The 17281-nt window shown below is 44.0% G+C and overlaps 1 protein-coding gene across 1 annotated transcript in view; it reads left to right on the top strand.

The window, feature by feature from the left end:
* Positions 1-17281, top strand: part of LOC109894895 (hemicentin-1-like) — a 73990-nt gene that overhangs the window by 14592 nt on the left and 42117 nt on the right. The window contains exons 5-20 of the mRNA XM_031829427.1: positions 7953-8124; positions 8400-8506; positions 8618-8738; positions 8821-9084; positions 9184-9328; positions 9901-10022; positions 10626-10898; positions 11389-11530; positions 11850-11977; positions 13918-14031; positions 14179-14337; positions 14546-14740; positions 15828-15923; positions 16100-16227; positions 16319-16463; positions 16807-16919. Of these exons, the coding sequence (XP_031685287.1) occupies positions 7953-8124; positions 8400-8506; positions 8618-8738; positions 8821-9084; positions 9184-9328; positions 9901-10022; positions 10626-10898; positions 11389-11530; positions 11850-11977; positions 13918-14031; positions 14179-14337; positions 14546-14740; positions 15828-15923; positions 16100-16227; positions 16319-16463; positions 16807-16919 (2424 nt within the window). The remainder of the gene's footprint in view (positions 1-7952; positions 8125-8399; positions 8507-8617; positions 8739-8820; positions 9085-9183; positions 9329-9900; positions 10023-10625; positions 10899-11388; positions 11531-11849; positions 11978-13917; positions 14032-14178; positions 14338-14545; positions 14741-15827; positions 15924-16099; positions 16228-16318; positions 16464-16806; positions 16920-17281) is intronic.

The following is a 17281-nucleotide window of genomic DNA, read 5'->3' as shown; positions in this document are numbered from 1 at the left end:
ATGTTTAATGTGAGTCTGGAAGGACAGTTTACAGTCTAACCAGACACCTAGGTATTTGTAGTTGTCCACATGTTCTAAGTTAGAACCGTCCAGAGTAGTGATGCTGGACGGGCGGGCAGGTGCGGGCAGCGATTGGTTGAAGAGCATGCATTTAGTTTTACTTGCATTTAAGAGCAGTTGGAGGCCACGTAAGGAGAGTTGTATGGCATTGAAGCTCATCTGGAGGTTATTCAACACAGTGTCCAACGAAGGGCCAGAGGTATACAGAATGGTGTTGTCTGCGTAGAGGTGGATCAAAGAATCACCAGCAGCGAGAGCGACATCATTGATGTATACAGAGAAAAGAGTCAGCCCGAGAATTGAACCCTGTGGAACCCCCAAAGAGACTGCCAGAGGTCCGGACAACAGGCCCCCCAATTTGACATGCTGAACTCTAGCGGAGAAGTAGTTGGTTAACCAAGCGAGGCAATCATTTGAGAAACCAAGGCTGTTGAGTCTGCTAATAAGAATGTTGTGATTGACAGAGTCGAAAGCCTTAGCCAGGTCAATGAATATGGCTGCACAGCAATGTCTCTTATCGATGGCGGTTATGATATCGTTTAGAACATTGAGCATGGTTGAGGTGAATCCATGACCAGCTCTGAAACCAGATTGCGTAGTGGAGAAGGTACGTTGGGATTCGAAATGGTCGGTAATCTGTTTGTTAACTTGGCTTTCAAAGACCTTAGAAAGTCAGGGTAGAATAGATATAGGTCTGTAGCAGTTTGGGTCTAGAGTGTCTCCCCCTTTGAAGAGGGGGATGACTGCGGCAGCTTTCCAATCTATGGGAATCTCAGACGATACGAAAGAGAGGTTGAACAGGCTAGTAATATGGGTTGCAATAATTTAGGCAGATCATTTTAGAAAGAGAGGGTCCAGATTGTCGAGCCCGGCTGATTTGTAGGGGTCCAGATTTTGCAGCTCTTTCAGAACATCAGCTATCTGGATTTGGGTGAAGGAGAAGTGGGGGAGGTTTGGGCGAGTTGCTGTGGGGAGCGCAGGTCTGTTAACCGGGTTAGGGGTAGCCAGGTGGAAAGCATGGCCAGGTGTAGAAAAATGCTTATTGAAATTCTCAATTATTGTGGATTTATCGATAGTGACAGTGCTTCTTAGCCTCATTGCAGTGGGCAGCTGGGAGGAGGTGCTCTATTCTCCATGGACTTTAGAGTGTCCCAGAACTTTTTTGAGTTTGTACTACAGGATGCAAATTTCTGTTTGAAAAAGCTAGCCTTAGCTTTCCTAACTGCCTGTCTATATTTGTTCCTAACTTCTCTTAAAAGTTCCCTTAAAGTTCCCTTCCCTAACAGCATATCACGGGGGCTATTCGATGCGAATGCACTAATGGTAAAATATAATACAAAGGAAAAAACAACCCTTCTTTTGTATTTTTTTGTACCATCATCTTTGAAGTGCAAGAGAAAGGCCATCTTGTATTTTTCCAGCCCAGGTGCAATATAAATGTTGCCCACTAGATGGCAGCAGTGTATGTGCAAAGTGTTAGACTGATTCAATGAACCATTGTATTTTTGTTCAAAATGTTGTATCAAGACTGCCCAAATATGCCTAATTTGTTCATTAATAACTTTTTATGTTAAAAATTGTGCACTCTCCTCAAACAATAGCATGGTATTATTTCACTGTAATAGCTACTGTAAATTGAACAGTGCAGTTAGATGAACAAGAATTTAAGCTTTCTGCCAATATTAGATATGTCTATGTCCTGGGAAATGTTCTTGTTACTTACAACCTCATGCTAATAACATTAGCCTACGTTAGCTCAACCGTCCCGTGGAAGGGATACCTATCCCGAAGAATTCAACTTGAATTCTGGTCGTAATGGTCATGGAGGCCATCCTCAATTTTCAGTGTGAGAGGGATGAGAACCTGGCCAAGATAAATCTTTCTGGGCTCTGGGAGGTTTCATCTATGCTCTAATCCGTGTGCATGGATGATGTCTGTTCTGTTGCGTGAGTCGACCATGAGCTCATGGGTTATTGCTGTCCATCTATAAACTACTCTAGGCTGTTTATGATCACCTTGTCAGCAGCCTGGCTAATGCATGTTCGTGTCTCTGTGTTTCAACTCCACACGCACTCCTCACTGAAGTGGCTGGACTTCCTTCCATAAAAGAACCACTAGTAACATTGGCCCAATGGTTTCCTCATCAGGTGGGCCCAGTAGTGAGTTAAAGGGACAGGGGTTTTTCTTAAAAGATAAATTAAATCCACTTAATCCGTATCCTCTGTCGTGTTCCTGATGTTAGTGAAAAAAGCCAGTCTGTAGTCTAGACCTGCTTTCAGAAACAGGAAGACAGATGTGGTAGACTCTTGCTTGTTGTCTGGGGGAGAGGCAAGGCAGGTGTTTTGAGGTTCCCATCCAATAGGAGAACGGGGGTCCATCTGGGACTGATTTGGCCTAATAGCCTGGTTCCTGGCACCCCGTCTCCTCTCTCACAGTGATGGTGGTAGCTGCTTAACCCCAGAGCCGGAGTTGGGAGACCCCTGTGTGCAAGGAGGGCTGTGGTCTATAGGTTCCCCAATCACTATGGGAGAAACATTCAAGCGGTCTGCTGGGTGGTTTCAAAGGGGCATGGGGAGGAGGAGGAATCCCTGTAGAAAACAATCTAGCTGGAAGATGAAAATAACTGTGTATCTCCTCAGCCTTAGCAGACCTTCCCCTGGCCACCCTCCTTGCTCTAGTCCTAAAATAGCAGAGGTGCTTCTTCCTGACACAACACCACGTGCCTGTTCAGTCGAGACACAGCAGATGAGGTTTCAAAGACCCGTCGATCCTCTGGATTACCCATGGCTCAGAAGGGAGCGGCTGTTGCAGCAGCAGAACGCAGCATGTTCCTCGAGTCACACCTTGGCCAGACCAAACAGCATCAGCTCTATCTCTGTGTCTCCCCTGTCCCCCATGTCCCACACGAACAAATAATGGTTCTAAATTGTACCAGATAGGGGTTATTTGGCTTGTAACCACAGCAAAACCCTTTTTGGTGCTATATAGAATGCTTTTTTGAAAGTTCAATAAAAAACCATGCTCATAAGGTTCTAAATGGTACCTGTATGGTGCTACAAAGAACCCTTTCTAAGGTTCTATAAACAACCATTAAAAAAGGTTCTATGTAACACCAAAAAAAACATATCCACTATGGTTACAACCCTTTTCTCAATCTGAAAGGTTCTTTGTAGATCCTTTTTTTATTCCGGTCAGACAAATGATATTGATAAAACTTCATAGGTGTTATTATTGCGTTAATTGACAAGTTGAAACAAGTGCGCTATATCTGGAACAGCTGGGGGTCCCCTGATGAGAGAATTGAAAACCACTGACTGATTTAGTCAACTGTTCTCAATTGACTTAAGGCCATGCATTCGTTTTTCACAAGACACCATCACTGGCCATAGTCATATGTAATTCATAATGGCATAACACAACATATTAAATAAACTGGAATGATCTCATGGTTGCACAAAAAGCGCTGTGCGTAAACCACACCCCCGAATATGCAAATGAGCTGCCTCCCATACATTTGAATTAGCACTAAAAGAGCTGTAAAGAACCTTTGATGACCTCAAAGGGTTATTTGAGTCATTAGATTTCCACAGAACCATCACCCATCCCAAAGAACCATTGAGGAACCCTAATGTTTTAGTGTGTAAGTCTTTGGGGAGATCTCCCTAGGTGCTTGAGATGAAATATACACCGGTTTGAGGCAGATGTACAGTAGGTCACTCTATAGCAGTTTCCTGCTCTGCTGGGGATGGCAGCACATGTGGCAGAAATGACAGCTGTTTCCAGTTGTAAACTCAGAGAGGAACCAGCTGCTGTCAGCACCCAGTGGGCCAGCTTTGCTCACTCCAATCTTCTCCATTATTCCTAAATATATTAAGATGTGTTGAATAAGCCCCATTTCTCAGAGGGGCCACTGAAGTAATGTTTTCTGTTTGTTTTATTATAGGTACAATGCAACCATAATGTCTGTACTCACGAGACCACAGTTGCTTGTTAAGCACTTGAAAGATGGAAAAATGATGATCCGGTCAGAAAAAATAGATTCAGTTATACAACGGGTTCTTCTCTTCTTTTCCTGTAAAGGGGAAAGGACACGTTGTTTTTTCTTCTGAATCCTAACCACCAGCATGATTTCACCTAGAGGGTTGAGTATATAATCAAACATTGAAATTCTACCTGTCAAATATTCTACAGTAATAGTCAAGGGGGAAAGTATTCTCAGTGATGATTACTCCTGAAATGTATTGTAATAAAGCCCCCCAGGCTTATTTCAGACTCAGCGGAAGCCAGGCATTGGTTAATCTGTTCTCTGAGAATAAGATAATTACCCTCATATCAGAGTGAAGCCTCCACAATCCCATCAACCCAAGACCAGACCAGTCCTCTCAGGCCATGTTTGCTAGTTAAAACCCAACCAATATGTAGGGTTCGGGAGTAACAGAATACATGTAGCCTAATGGATTACAAAATAAATCAGATTACATATACTTTTGAAAAAGTAGATGAGTACTTCTAGAATTACTTTAAAATTCAGAAAGGATGTCTGCGGGAATTTGGCGAAAAAAATATTGGCCTCCTTTCTGTTTTCTCAATGATATTCAAATTAGCTTTGAAAAAATGCCTGCTTTAAATTTGTTCTGACTGAGCGAGTGTGACCAGAAATCAGAGACCACTATGATGACACATAATGCATTTGATGGATCGCAGGAAAAGAGCAGGAATAGGCTTTTGTAAACTACAGTACAAGCAATGTCATCCAATGGTGCGAATGCAAACAGAGAAAAACGAGAGATTATATTGGACAAATTCAGGTAGGTCCCTCCCCGTTTCTTTCCGTCTGCTTCCATTTAAGAAACGTTTTGCAACACAATCGGCTGCAAATTATCAAATCAAATTATATTCGTCACAATACACATATTTAGCAGATGTTAATGCGGTGTAGTTAAATGCGGGTGTTCCTAGCTCCAACAGTGCAATAGTATCTAACAATTCACAACAATACACACATTTAAAAGTAATAGAATGGAATTAAGAAATATATAAATATTAGGACACGCAATGTCGGAGTCGAGATATCAAAGCGTACAACAAAAACGTAAACAATACATTTTCACATGCAAAACCACTTTTGGGAGTGCTCAAAGCATCAACTCGAAGCAATGAGCCCAATCAGTCTATCATAAACAACAGAGTAGGCTAATTATTCCATAGTTTTGGGGTTATACTCAGGTAAAACAATTTGACTAATCTATATTTCCATATTTCTAAGTTCTATTTTTGAAGACAAGGGGTGTTATATTAATTGGAATGACTGAAAATATGACTGTCTGTTTTTGTTTTTTTATGTAAAGATATGGCCTAATCATATTATTATCTATAGTAGAAAGCAGTGAAGCCTGCAAAACCAACCCATTAAGTAAAATGCAACGTCCATTTATGGACAGCTTTGTAAACTGTAACACTAAGGTAACCTGCCTAAATGACTACTGACCCGTAGCGCTCACGTCTGTAGCCATGAAGTGCTTTGAAAGGCTGGTCATGGCTCACATCAACACCATTATCCCAGAAACCCTAGACCCACTTCAATTTGCATACCGCCATAACATACCGCCATAACAGATCCACAGATGATGCAATCTCTATTGCACTCCACACTGGCCTTTCCCACCTGGATAAAATAAACACCTATGTTAGAATGCTATTCATTGACTACAGCTCAGTCCTTGAAGCAGAACTGAGTGAGGCTTTTTGGTCTTAATTTAAGGTTAGGGTTAGGCATTAGGGTTAGCATTGTGGTTAGGGTTAAAAATCAGATTTTATGACTTTGTGGCTGTGTCAGCTTCTAACCTGCACCTCTTAAGGGGACAGACATCTAAAAGTAACTGAAACTAATTATATGACTGAGTTTGGGTAATCCAACATTTACTTCACTGATAACATTTTTTGGACATGGAACTAGTAACTGTAATGGATTACATTCAGAAAGGAATACACCCAACCCTGCCAATTTGACAGATTACAGACAGTAAAAAAGTTCAGCCATATATAGCCTACATTGATACTGCACATTGGACCTGTTAATAATCTGGAATAGATCTCAGGACCAGGGAACCAATGCCATGATTCATTAAAAGAGGTGAGCAGAAGCATTGCTCTTTCTGTCAGACAGTGTGCTACCTTCCACTGTGAGAGAAACTCCTCCTGGGAATTCATGCTTAAGAGTGCAGAAAACTGTATGTTATCTTTTTGACAGTTGAGCTGTTTCACTTTCCTTTCGTTTGTTGAAGATCCCTTTGAGACATAAGATGGTTCAAAGACAAAGACCAGATTGCAGTGTTGAGGCAGACAGTTTCAGAATCAGAGAGAGGTCACATGCACATCCTTCCTGTCCTTTCCCTCTAATTGGGTTTCTAGTAGAGGTCTTTGCTAGAAAGTCTATCTACAGTGGGGCAAAAAAGTATTTAGTCAGCCACCAATTGTGCAAGTTCTCCCACTTAAAAAGATGAGAGAGGCCTGTAATTTTCATCATAGGTACACTTAAACTATGACAGACAAAATGAGAAAAGAAATCCAGAAAATCACATTGTAGGAAAATAAGTATTTGGTCAATAACAAAAGTTTATCTCAATACTTTGTTATATACACTTTGTTGGCAATGACAGAGGTCAAACGTTTTCTGTAAGTCTTCACAAGGTTTCATTTCAGATGCAGATCTTCTCTAGAGCAGTGATGTTTTGGGGCTGTTGCTGGGCAGCATGGACTTTCAACTCCCTCCAAAGATTTTCTATGGGGTTGAGATCTGGAGCCTGGCTAGGCCACTCCAGGACCTTGAAATGCTTGTTACGAATCCACTCCTTCGTTGCCCAGGCGGTGTGTTTGGGATCATTGTCATGCTGAAAGACCCAGCCATGTTTCATCTTCAATACCCTTGCTGATGGAAGGAGGTTTTCACTCAAAATCTCACGATACATGGCCCCAATCATTCTTTCCTTTATACGGATCAGTCGTCCTGGTCCCTTTGCAGAAAAACAGCCCCAAAGCATGATGTTAAGCAGGGGGACATGTCTGGCACTGCAGGATTTGAGTCTCTGGCGGCGTAGTGTGTTACTGATAGTAGGCTTTGTTACTTTGGTCCCAGCTCTCTGCAGGTCATTCACTAGGTCCCCCCGTGCGGTTCTGGGATTTTTGCGTAACGTTATTGTGATCATTTTGACCCCACGGGGTGAGATCTTGCGTGGAGCCCCAGATCGAGGGAGATTATCAGTGGTCTTGTATGTCTTCCATTTCCTAATAATTGCTTCCACAGTTTATTTCTTCAAACCAAGCTGCTTACCTATTGCAGATTCAGTATTCCCGGCCTGGTGCAGGTCTACAAATTTGTTTCTGGTGTCCTTTGACAGCTCTTTGGTCTTGGCCATAGTGGAGTTTGGAGTGTGACTGTTTGAGGTTGTGGACAGGTGTCTTTTATACAGATAACAAGTTCAAACAGGTGCCATTAATACAGTTAACGAGTGGAGGACAGAGGAGCCTCTTAAAGAAGAAGTTACAGGTCTGTGAGAGCCAGAAATCTTGCTTGTTTGTAGGTGACCAAATACTTATTTTCCACTATAATTTGCAAATTAATTAATAAAAAATCCTACAATGTGATTTTCTCGATTTTGTTCTTCTCATTTTGTCTGTCATAGTTGAAGTGTACCTATGCTGAAAATTACAGGCCTCTCTCATCTTTTTAAGTGGGAGAACTTGCACAATTGGTGGCTGACCAAATACTTTTTTGCCCCACTGTATATAGTCTAGTCTAAGTCACAGACCTCCCCTGTCTAGTATGTCCTCTAGCTGTGTGCTGTGTGGGGTGTGCCGCTATCTTGCTGAGATTAAGTCTTCTCTTCTGCCAGGTCTTGAAGTGGGTGGAGGAGACAGTGCAGGCCCTGAAGGTTCACCTGCTCTCTTCCAATCATGACAGCGCTCAGGAGAACCAGTGGGAGGTGCCCTTTGACCCCAGCCTGAAGGAGGTCACTGTGTCACTTAGTGGCCCAGCCCCTCAGATCGAGCTCAGGGATCCCCTTGGTACATCATGCTTTTATTATGTATTTTCTCTGTATAGATAGCAAATAACTTTGTCAATACTTGAGAATAATACTATATATCCATCAGTGGAGAATGCTGAGGGGAGGATAGCTCATAATAATGGCTGGAAAGGAGCTTGTGGTTTCCACTCCAGCCATTACCATGAGCCTGTTCTCCCCGATTAAGGCGCCACCAACCTCCTGTGATATCCATTTTGCTGAACATTAATGTTATTTAAAAAGTTGAAATGATATTGTTATGTCTCAATTGCTTAGGTCACACTGTTAGAGTGGAGGAGGGCCTCACAGAGCTGCTGAATATCCCAAACTCTGCCCGTGTTGTCAACCTGAAGTTCCCCCGACCTGGAGCCTGGACTCTGAAGGTACTGTACAGTAGATCCTCCTGATGTGATCATCCTGTATTGAGAATGAGATAACTGCTTTAGTCACCTCTGAGACAAAATACAACAACTGAATGTCCTGTCTATATCCAGGTGGGCTGCGGTGGCCGCCACACTCTGAGAGTTACAGGGGTCAGTAATCTGGACTTCCGGGCTGGGTTCTCCAGTATACCAGTGTCTGAGTTCAACCATACCAGGGAGAGACCCATCAAAGGTAATGTGTGCATGCAATTTTATTTCTTTGTATATATACGTGATTGCATTGAATAACGTTGGGCTCCCCTCCCCTTCCAAAGGAGTTCCAGCCCATGTGCTGCTGAAGTGTACAGGACTGAAGCCCCCAGGTCAGCTGAGTCACATGGAGTTAGTTTCAGGTTCAGGACGCTCCCTGCGTACCCTCCCCGTGCCTCTGCCCTCTGACAGTGGCAGCCGAGGACTCTGGAGTGTCCCAAAATTTCGCACTCCTTCCCAAAGCTTCTTCCTCAAGGTGACAGGGAAGGATGATGAAGGATACCCCTTCCAGAGGTTGTCCAGTGTCTCCTACACAAACATCATCCCAGGTAAGAGATCCCTCTCCTCAGTCTCTTCCCTAGTGTCTCCAAGACAGACCTAGTCCTTTGTGTGACCTTTTCCCTCCTCTCTTTTTTGTCATGACAAAGATCCCCCAGCGGTGAGCATGCCCAAGGTGGTGAACGGCTTTTATATGCAGCCCGCTATGATTGGCTGTTCGGTAGAGAGCGACGTTCCCTATAGGCTAAGGTTCACCAGGAGTGGCGTTGCTATTGGGGAGGAGAAGTTGTTCCAGTGAGTCTCCATCTGTTCTGTTTGTTGAACACACTATAACACACTGTAACACACTGTAACACATTGTAACACTCTATAACACACTATAACACACTATGAACACACTATAACACACAATAGCACACTATAACACACTATAACACACTATAACACTTGACTTGCCCTCCTTTTGGATGGAACAGCCATATGCATTCAATACCCCCTGTAAAACAGATAATTAGGTCATGGGGTATGACACAGTGTACTGTTTGCAGTTACCAGCTCTGCAAGACATTATTGCCGATAGACTCGGTTGCCTTTTATTGCTGCATCAATCAGGAGACGGGTATACACAGTGGATTTTGTGTACATTACGCATTCGATTGTGTCATCTTGGAAACTTAACAAAGCATTATTTCTTTCTCCCTCTGTTCTGACACTCTGTTTTGAATTACATACATGAAATAATGCCGACCTCTGACGAGTGATATTCGCTGTGTCTCTGTGCCAGAGAGGCTAATTTGTCAATGGTGTAAGACAGTATCATGTTCCCATCATCACTCATCTGCCAGCTAACTGTTCATGTGACTCAGGTTCTCTGGCAAAGCATTTTGGGAAATTCCACATGCCTCAGGTGAGGATGAGGGTCCGTACGAGTGCATCGCTCAGAGCAGCGCAGGACTCAGACGAGCGCTCACACAGCTGACCGTGAGAGGTATGTCAGAACACACCAACACACACACACACACACACACACACACACACACACACACACACACACACACACACACACACACACACACACACACACACACACACACACACACACACAGACACACACACACACACACACACACACACACACACACACACACACACACACACACACACACACACACACACACACACACACACACACACACACACACACACACACACACACACACACACACACACACACACACACACACACACACACACACACACACACAGACACACACACACACACACACACACACACACACAGAAACACACACACACACACACACACACACACACACACACACACACACACACACACACACACACACACACACACACACACACACACAGTCACAGTCACAGATCACTTACAGTACCGTAGCTAGTCAAAGCTTTCCAAAATGCTTATCTTATTTATATATTGCTGATTTAAATACCACTTTGAAACAAAACATGTAATTCCAAATGTTTACATTGACAGTAAAATGAACTGTTTTGTCCCTGCTCATAGTGTGTTGTTTGTCTCACTGTGTTGACTGTGTTTCCCATGAGACAGAGCCTCCTCCGGTGCTGAAGGCCCCACTGAACGTGAGCTCTACGGTGGGGGCTGTGGCTGTGATGGCCTGCCAGGTGGAGGGCTCCATGCGCCACAACCTGACTTGGCAGCGGGCAGGCCTCACTATCTTGGCCCACTCCGGGAGGGTCAGGGTCCTGCCCAACTCCTTCCTGGAGATCAATGAGGTGCAGCCCCAGGATGCCGGCCAGTACCAGTGTGTGGCCACCAATGCCAACGGAGACAGCCGAGTCACAGTGTGGCTGCTCGTCCCAGGTACTGTAGCTCACCGCACTCCAACCACACTGTACTGATCATCTGCTTAAACACTAAACACATCCTCTATACCTCCTCCAGGCCTCTGGCATCTGCTTTCCATTACTGCCTTAGTAGCATGACTGGCCCCATCTAATTGTATTGTTACATTTTTTATCTACTTCTCCAGAAACGCTCTCAGTCAGAACATGTTTCAAATCAGCCCAATTGATGCAAGTCGAAAATTGCAGCTTCTATGATGGGCATGGACTCAGATGCTTGTAATGCGTTTGCAAAGGACAAACAAATTTGAAACATGTCTCTGACTGTGATCCGCTGTGATCATGATGTCAGGCCCTCCTGGTGAATCACGCTCTGCCCCCAGACTAGCAGAGGTTTACCACTGCCTAGCCATGATCAGCTCTGCCTGTAATAAATTATTACTCATACAAACATGACTGGGACATGAGTCATCAGCTCTTTCCTATGGATCCTCTCTGTCTCTCTGCAGAGGCCCCTTCTGTGGTAGTCAGACCCCAGAGACAAGCCTTCTCCAGGGGGTCTGAGGTCCGCCTCGTCTGCACAGCAGCCGGCTCCCCCCCCCCGCAGCTCTTCTGGAGTCATGGAAACATGTTCCTCCCTAATCGGCCAAGGTAAAGGAACTCTTAGCCCACTCAACACCTACACGACAGCAGCTGCAGAGAGTTGTTGGATTCTATTTTAACAGCTTCCCATGAATATACAAATGTCACATCTCGTTTGCTTCATTTTACAGTTGAAGCTAACCACAAACTACATTATTCCCGATTTTTGGTAAATGTACGTGATCTGGCTGCCAATAAATACATTTTCAAAAGAGATTGGATATACTTGGACATCAAGTGATGAATTTCACCAAGACACATGCATTTGTAATCATCTAAATCAATTAAAATGAATTCCCATGACTGATGTCTGTCTTACATAATACAGGATGAGTATATCCAACCACGGAGGTCTAACAATCAGAGATGCCCTCCCCGAGGATGCTGGGAACTACACCTGCCTGGCAACCAACGAGGCTGGAACTGCCACTCAGACTGTGTCTCTCAATTATGCAGGTGGGTAGAGATGTCATATCAGTTCCAGTCCTATTATAGGTTGAGTGAGATACCACTATAAAGGCTATGATGTGGGCTTTCCATTTAAAGACTAGTTCTTTACCACTTTCAACCCACGCATATACACTGCTCAAAAAAATAAAGGGAACACTTAAACAACACAATGTAACTCCAAGTCAATCACACTTCTGTGAAATCAAACTGTCCACTTAGGAAGCAACACTGATTGACAATAAATATCACATGCTGTTGTGCAAATGGAATAGACAACAGGTGGAAATTATAGGCAATTAGCAAGACACCCCCAATAATGGAGTGGTTCTGCAGGTGGTGACCACAGACCACTTCTCAGTTCCTATGCTTCCTGGCTGATGTTTTGGTCACTTTTGAATGCTGGCGGTGCTTTCACTCTAGTGGTAGCATGAGACGGAGTCTACAACCCACACAAGTGGCTCAGGTAGTGCAGCTCATCCAGGATGGCACATCAATGCGAGCTGTGGCAAGACGGTTTGCTGTGTCTGTCAGCGTAGTGTCCAGAGCATGGAGGCGCTACCAGGAGACAGGCCAGTACATCAGGAGACAAGGAGGAGGCCGTAGGAGGGCAACAACCCAGCAGCAGGACCGCTACCTCCGCCTTTGTGCAAGGACGAGCAGGAGGAGCACTGCCAGAGCCCTGCAAAATGACCTCCAGCAGGCCACAAATGTGCATGTGTCTGCTCAAACGGTCAGAAACAGACTCCATGAGGGTGGTATGAGGGCCCGACGTCCACAGGTGGGGGTTGTGCTTACAGCCCAACACCGTGCATGACGTTTGGCATTTGCCAGAGAACACCAAGATTGGCAAATTTGCCACTGGCGCCCTGTGCTCTTCACAGATGAAAGCAGGTTCACACTGAGCACATGTGACAGGAGATCTGGGAGGAGATCCCTCAGGAGACCATCCGCCACCTCATCAGGAGCATGCCCAGGCATTGTAGGGAGGTCATACAGGCACGTGGAGGCCACACACACTACTGAGCCTCATTTTGACTTGTTTTAAGGACATTACATCAAAGTTGGATCAGCCTGTAGTGTTGTTTTCCACTTAAATTTTGAGTGTTAGTCCAAATCCAGACCTCCATGGGTTGATACATTTGATTTCCATTGATAATTTTTTGTGTGATTTTGTTGTCAGCACATTCAACTATGTAAAGAAAAAAGTATTTAATAAGAATATTTCATGTATTCAGATCTAGGATGTGTTATTTTAGTGTTCCCTTAATTTTTTTGAGCAGTGTATTTTCAGTTCAGAGTAGGGTCACTTTTGAATGGTTTCTGTGAGAAAACTTTTGTTGAGTGCTGTTTGAATGAATGTCTACCTGATCCATCGTGTTTGGGCTATGTTGTCTAGCTGTGAGGAGAGCTTAGATTGACAGTGGCATTTCCCTCTGTCTTTCACAGTAGGTTATAGCTTCCCTATGTTGGCAGGGTTGACAGTCCTCAGGATGTATTTTTAGCCTTGCTGTAATTGAGTGCTTGACAGAGGACACAGCACTGATGGACCATGGCAGCTTCTCCCTGGTGTGTGCTTGTATTATACTCACTTTTGTCTGGGAGTGTCATTTTGAACAACACTGATCTGTAAGACACCATGAAGCTGGCTCTGGCAGGATGCATCATCACATCCTTTCAACTGTCTCTCTCTCTGGGCTCCTGTAGAGCTTGTCCCTGTCACGTCTCTGCAGACGTACAAAGCGTGTGAAATGTCAGACAGCGATACTTCTATTTTTACCTCCTGTCTGGGCCGCTGCCCAATTGACAAAGTTCAATTCACAATAGTTTGCTATTCTGATCACGTATAGCATTGTGAGCATGTCTGACGATTTGGTCGATAATAATACAAACGTTTTGATCATGTTTATTATTTAAGCTTTATTTTGGTTCACCCTTCCACCATACAGAGGAACCCAGTATCTGGGTGGTGAAACAGGTTGTGATGGTGGCAGTTGGAGGTGATGCGACTCTGGAGTGCCGAGCCACCGGAGTTCCTCTTCCTCTGGTCAAATGGTCCAAAGGTAAAACACTGATCACTTGTGTTTTTTTTTTTTTTGCCAATAGTACACTAGATAGGATTATATCTAATCACTTGTTTAATCTGTTATGATACATGACATTCATTAGGTCGATATTTGTCTGTGTGTCATTTTCTTGTCATTTCTCAGGTGATCTACAGGCGGGCTCAGTTCCTTTTGCTGAGCAGGACGTGCATCACGGGACGCTGCAGATCCGAGGAGTGCAGGCGATGGATGCTGGGGAGTACAGCTGTGTGGCCAGTAACCCTGCGGGAACCTCGTCTGCTACTGTTATCCTGGAGGTCGGAGGTGAGGGCAGCCATTTTCAGCTTAAGGAATTAATGCCACTTTCAGATAACCAGTAATAATGGTAAGACATTGCATCCTTTATCTAAACCAAGCAGGTGTAATACAGAATATTGATGTATTTTTTTAACAGAGTAGTTGTATGTCCTTTTTATACACTGTATTTGATTATAGAGAACTTCCCGTTGATCTCCCACTCTTTCTTCCACAGTGGCCCCTCTATTCTCAGAAACCCCAGTTGACATGACAGTGGATGTGGGGGAGAATGTCACGCTGCCCTGTGTTGCCCGGGGTTTCCCCTTGCCTACAGTTACCTGGCGTCTAAAGGATGGTAGAGCGATCATCTCTGAAGCATACAGCAGCGGTGGCACGGTGCAACTAGAAACAGGGCATCTCCTGATCCAGGGTGAGTCTTATGTCCCTTTCCCACTATTCCTCTTTACACTATTACACTATCCCGCTATCCCAATAATGAGTTCCTTACCAAAACAGCAGGCACCAAAGAGACCACAGCCCTCCATTGGCACCAAGTGCGTGACTGACATGGCTGACATTCTTTAGGTTCATAAACATAGAAGAGGTGGAGCACTTCAGGGCAGGATAAAGCTGGCCCTGCTGAATGAATAGAGCGTCTCCCCTTTCTCCCTCAGCGAGGGGAACTGAGGCTCTTTGAGGGCCTTAGAGAATTGACAGAGACTTTTATGTCAAGATAGGGGTGAGTGAAGTTCAACTGTATAATGTGGATATAATATATTTTGGACCATGCCTTGGTCAGAGAGGGAGGAAGTGAGGGAGAAACAGAGAGAAGAGAGAGAGAGAGAGTGGTTGGTATATCTATCCATAGCTCAGATCCTACATGTTTTCAGGCTAGGTTATTTTTTGTTGGGGAGGGAGAAACAGTAGTATTTGCATGGCGAAGTGGACTTTCATCACTGGCCCCATCTGTGTCTATGTACTGATATGATTTCCTTAAATGGCAGCAGATGTTTCTGTCTTTACCCGGTATTGTTTAAACAAAGATAGTCCAGTGGTCTCTTTATTAATGTCTCAGATATGTAGGCTACATATTGTACACGCATTGGACAACTTCGTTTTCACCGTTTACTCTTCACATGAGTTGACATCAGCCATTTAGACACTTGCAATGTAATCATGTTTTCATCTGTCATCATGTGGTCTAAGTAAAATATACTGTTTAGGACATGTTGTATAGGCAGCTGTACTACATTGTGTCTTATTGTATTGATAATTTTTTTTATGAATCCTAATGACATTATAAATAAACCAAGAGAATGCCTGTAGATGATTGAGACAGAGTTGATGAACTCTTAGAATGATTCTAGCGAGTATGCACTCTATTCTAAATTCCCTTACTTGCACACGTAACCTGTCTCATACTGAGGTTTGCATGGAGAAGCCATCCTATAAGTGGAATCTGTATTTATTTGATCATGATAATAGTATTCTCAGAGTAACTATGCATCTGTCCACAGATGTCTGGTTGGATGATGAAGGCCTGTATGTCTGTGAGGCCAAGAATCAGTTCGGAACCATCAGGACTGAGGCCAGAGTCAGTGTCAGTGGACTGGGTATGAACTAGTGTTTGTGTTCAGTCTTACCTTTCTCTGCTGATAGAGAACACCAGTATCCATTGCTGCCTCTCCCCATAATTGTTTCAGTTTGAGCCTACATTATTTGATCAGCTGCTGCTTTGTATTTCAGTCTGTCTGCTCATGTAATGATATCCTCCCGTTTTGTCCAACAGAGCCCCCTCTTTTGGCACATGGTGCCCCAGTCATCACCACTGGGATTAGTCAGTCCCTGAGCATACCCTGCATGCTATTGGATGGAATACCCCTGCCAGAGAGACACTGGACCCACAATGGAAACCAAGTGAGGATGATCTGGCCTGAATAATCCTACATTACTACCTCTCAGAATGTGTGTTTATCATTGCCTAAAATGATCCATTGCTGTTCCCTAGCTGCAACTGAGTGGCAGGAAGTTCTTGAGGAGCGATGGCAGCCTGTACATAGAGAGGGCACTCCCAGAGGATGCTGGAATCTATGTTTGTACTGCAGTGAACGTAGCCGGGTCGGTCAACACATCAGTCAGCCTGGAAGTCCATGGTGAGAGGAGATACGGTTTACAGAATGGTCAAAGGGCTATGGCAGATCCTCTATTGTCATGGACCATCTAATTAGCGTAGGAATGTGCTGACTATTAGTATGGGAATACAACATCTTGAGCAACTTGTAACTTGAGCACCCTGCGGTGTTATAGTTGAGAGAGTGTTTCATATACTGCATGCTTTGATGAAGTAATTTGGTCCATAGCAATAATGACAGACATCCAGATTAGGGTTCTTCAACAAGTTGTAATGAAGATGATTTGAGCTAAATCCAGTGATAATTCTGCTCCCCTTGTTGTCCATGCTCAGTAGACAGCTGTACTTGTGACCTACTTTCCCAGTGCCCCCAGAGATCAGCGCTGGTCCATACCACTACATAGCCAACGAGGGCGTGGCCATCACCATGTCATGTGAGTCCAGCGGAGTTCCCAAGCCAACTGTTGTCTGGTCCAAGGTAGGATGCTATGCTTTCTGCTCTGAAGCTGTTTTATCTTTAATCATGGTTTTGGCTCCATCATACAAATGGCCTTTGACAAATCACATAATTTAGCACAAGGGAATCTAGTGGGGATTGCAATCACAGCCCATCCATCTTAAGATGAATGGCCACTAACATCATGTAAATAACCTTTAAACTAATATAACACTTGTGTATATATTATAAGGCTGCCTGTGTCAAGGAATGTTTATTCATAGCCTTGTTCCATACATTCTCAGATTAATACACTAGAGTCAAGTAAATTTATATTCTTGTCAGGTGAAAGTGAGTCTGCAAAAGCCATTTTCTGTTCAAAAAAGAAGGGGAAGTAGTACCGT

Source organism: Oncorhynchus kisutch, linkage group LG8, assembly GCF_002021735.2.
Source record: "Oncorhynchus kisutch isolate 150728-3 linkage group LG8, Okis_V2, whole genome shotgun sequence".
Lineage (NCBI taxonomy): Eukaryota > Metazoa > Chordata > Actinopteri > Salmoniformes > Salmonidae > Oncorhynchus > Oncorhynchus kisutch.
Note: the sequence above shows the minus strand (reverse complement) of the source record. Positions and strands in the feature narration are given on the sequence as shown.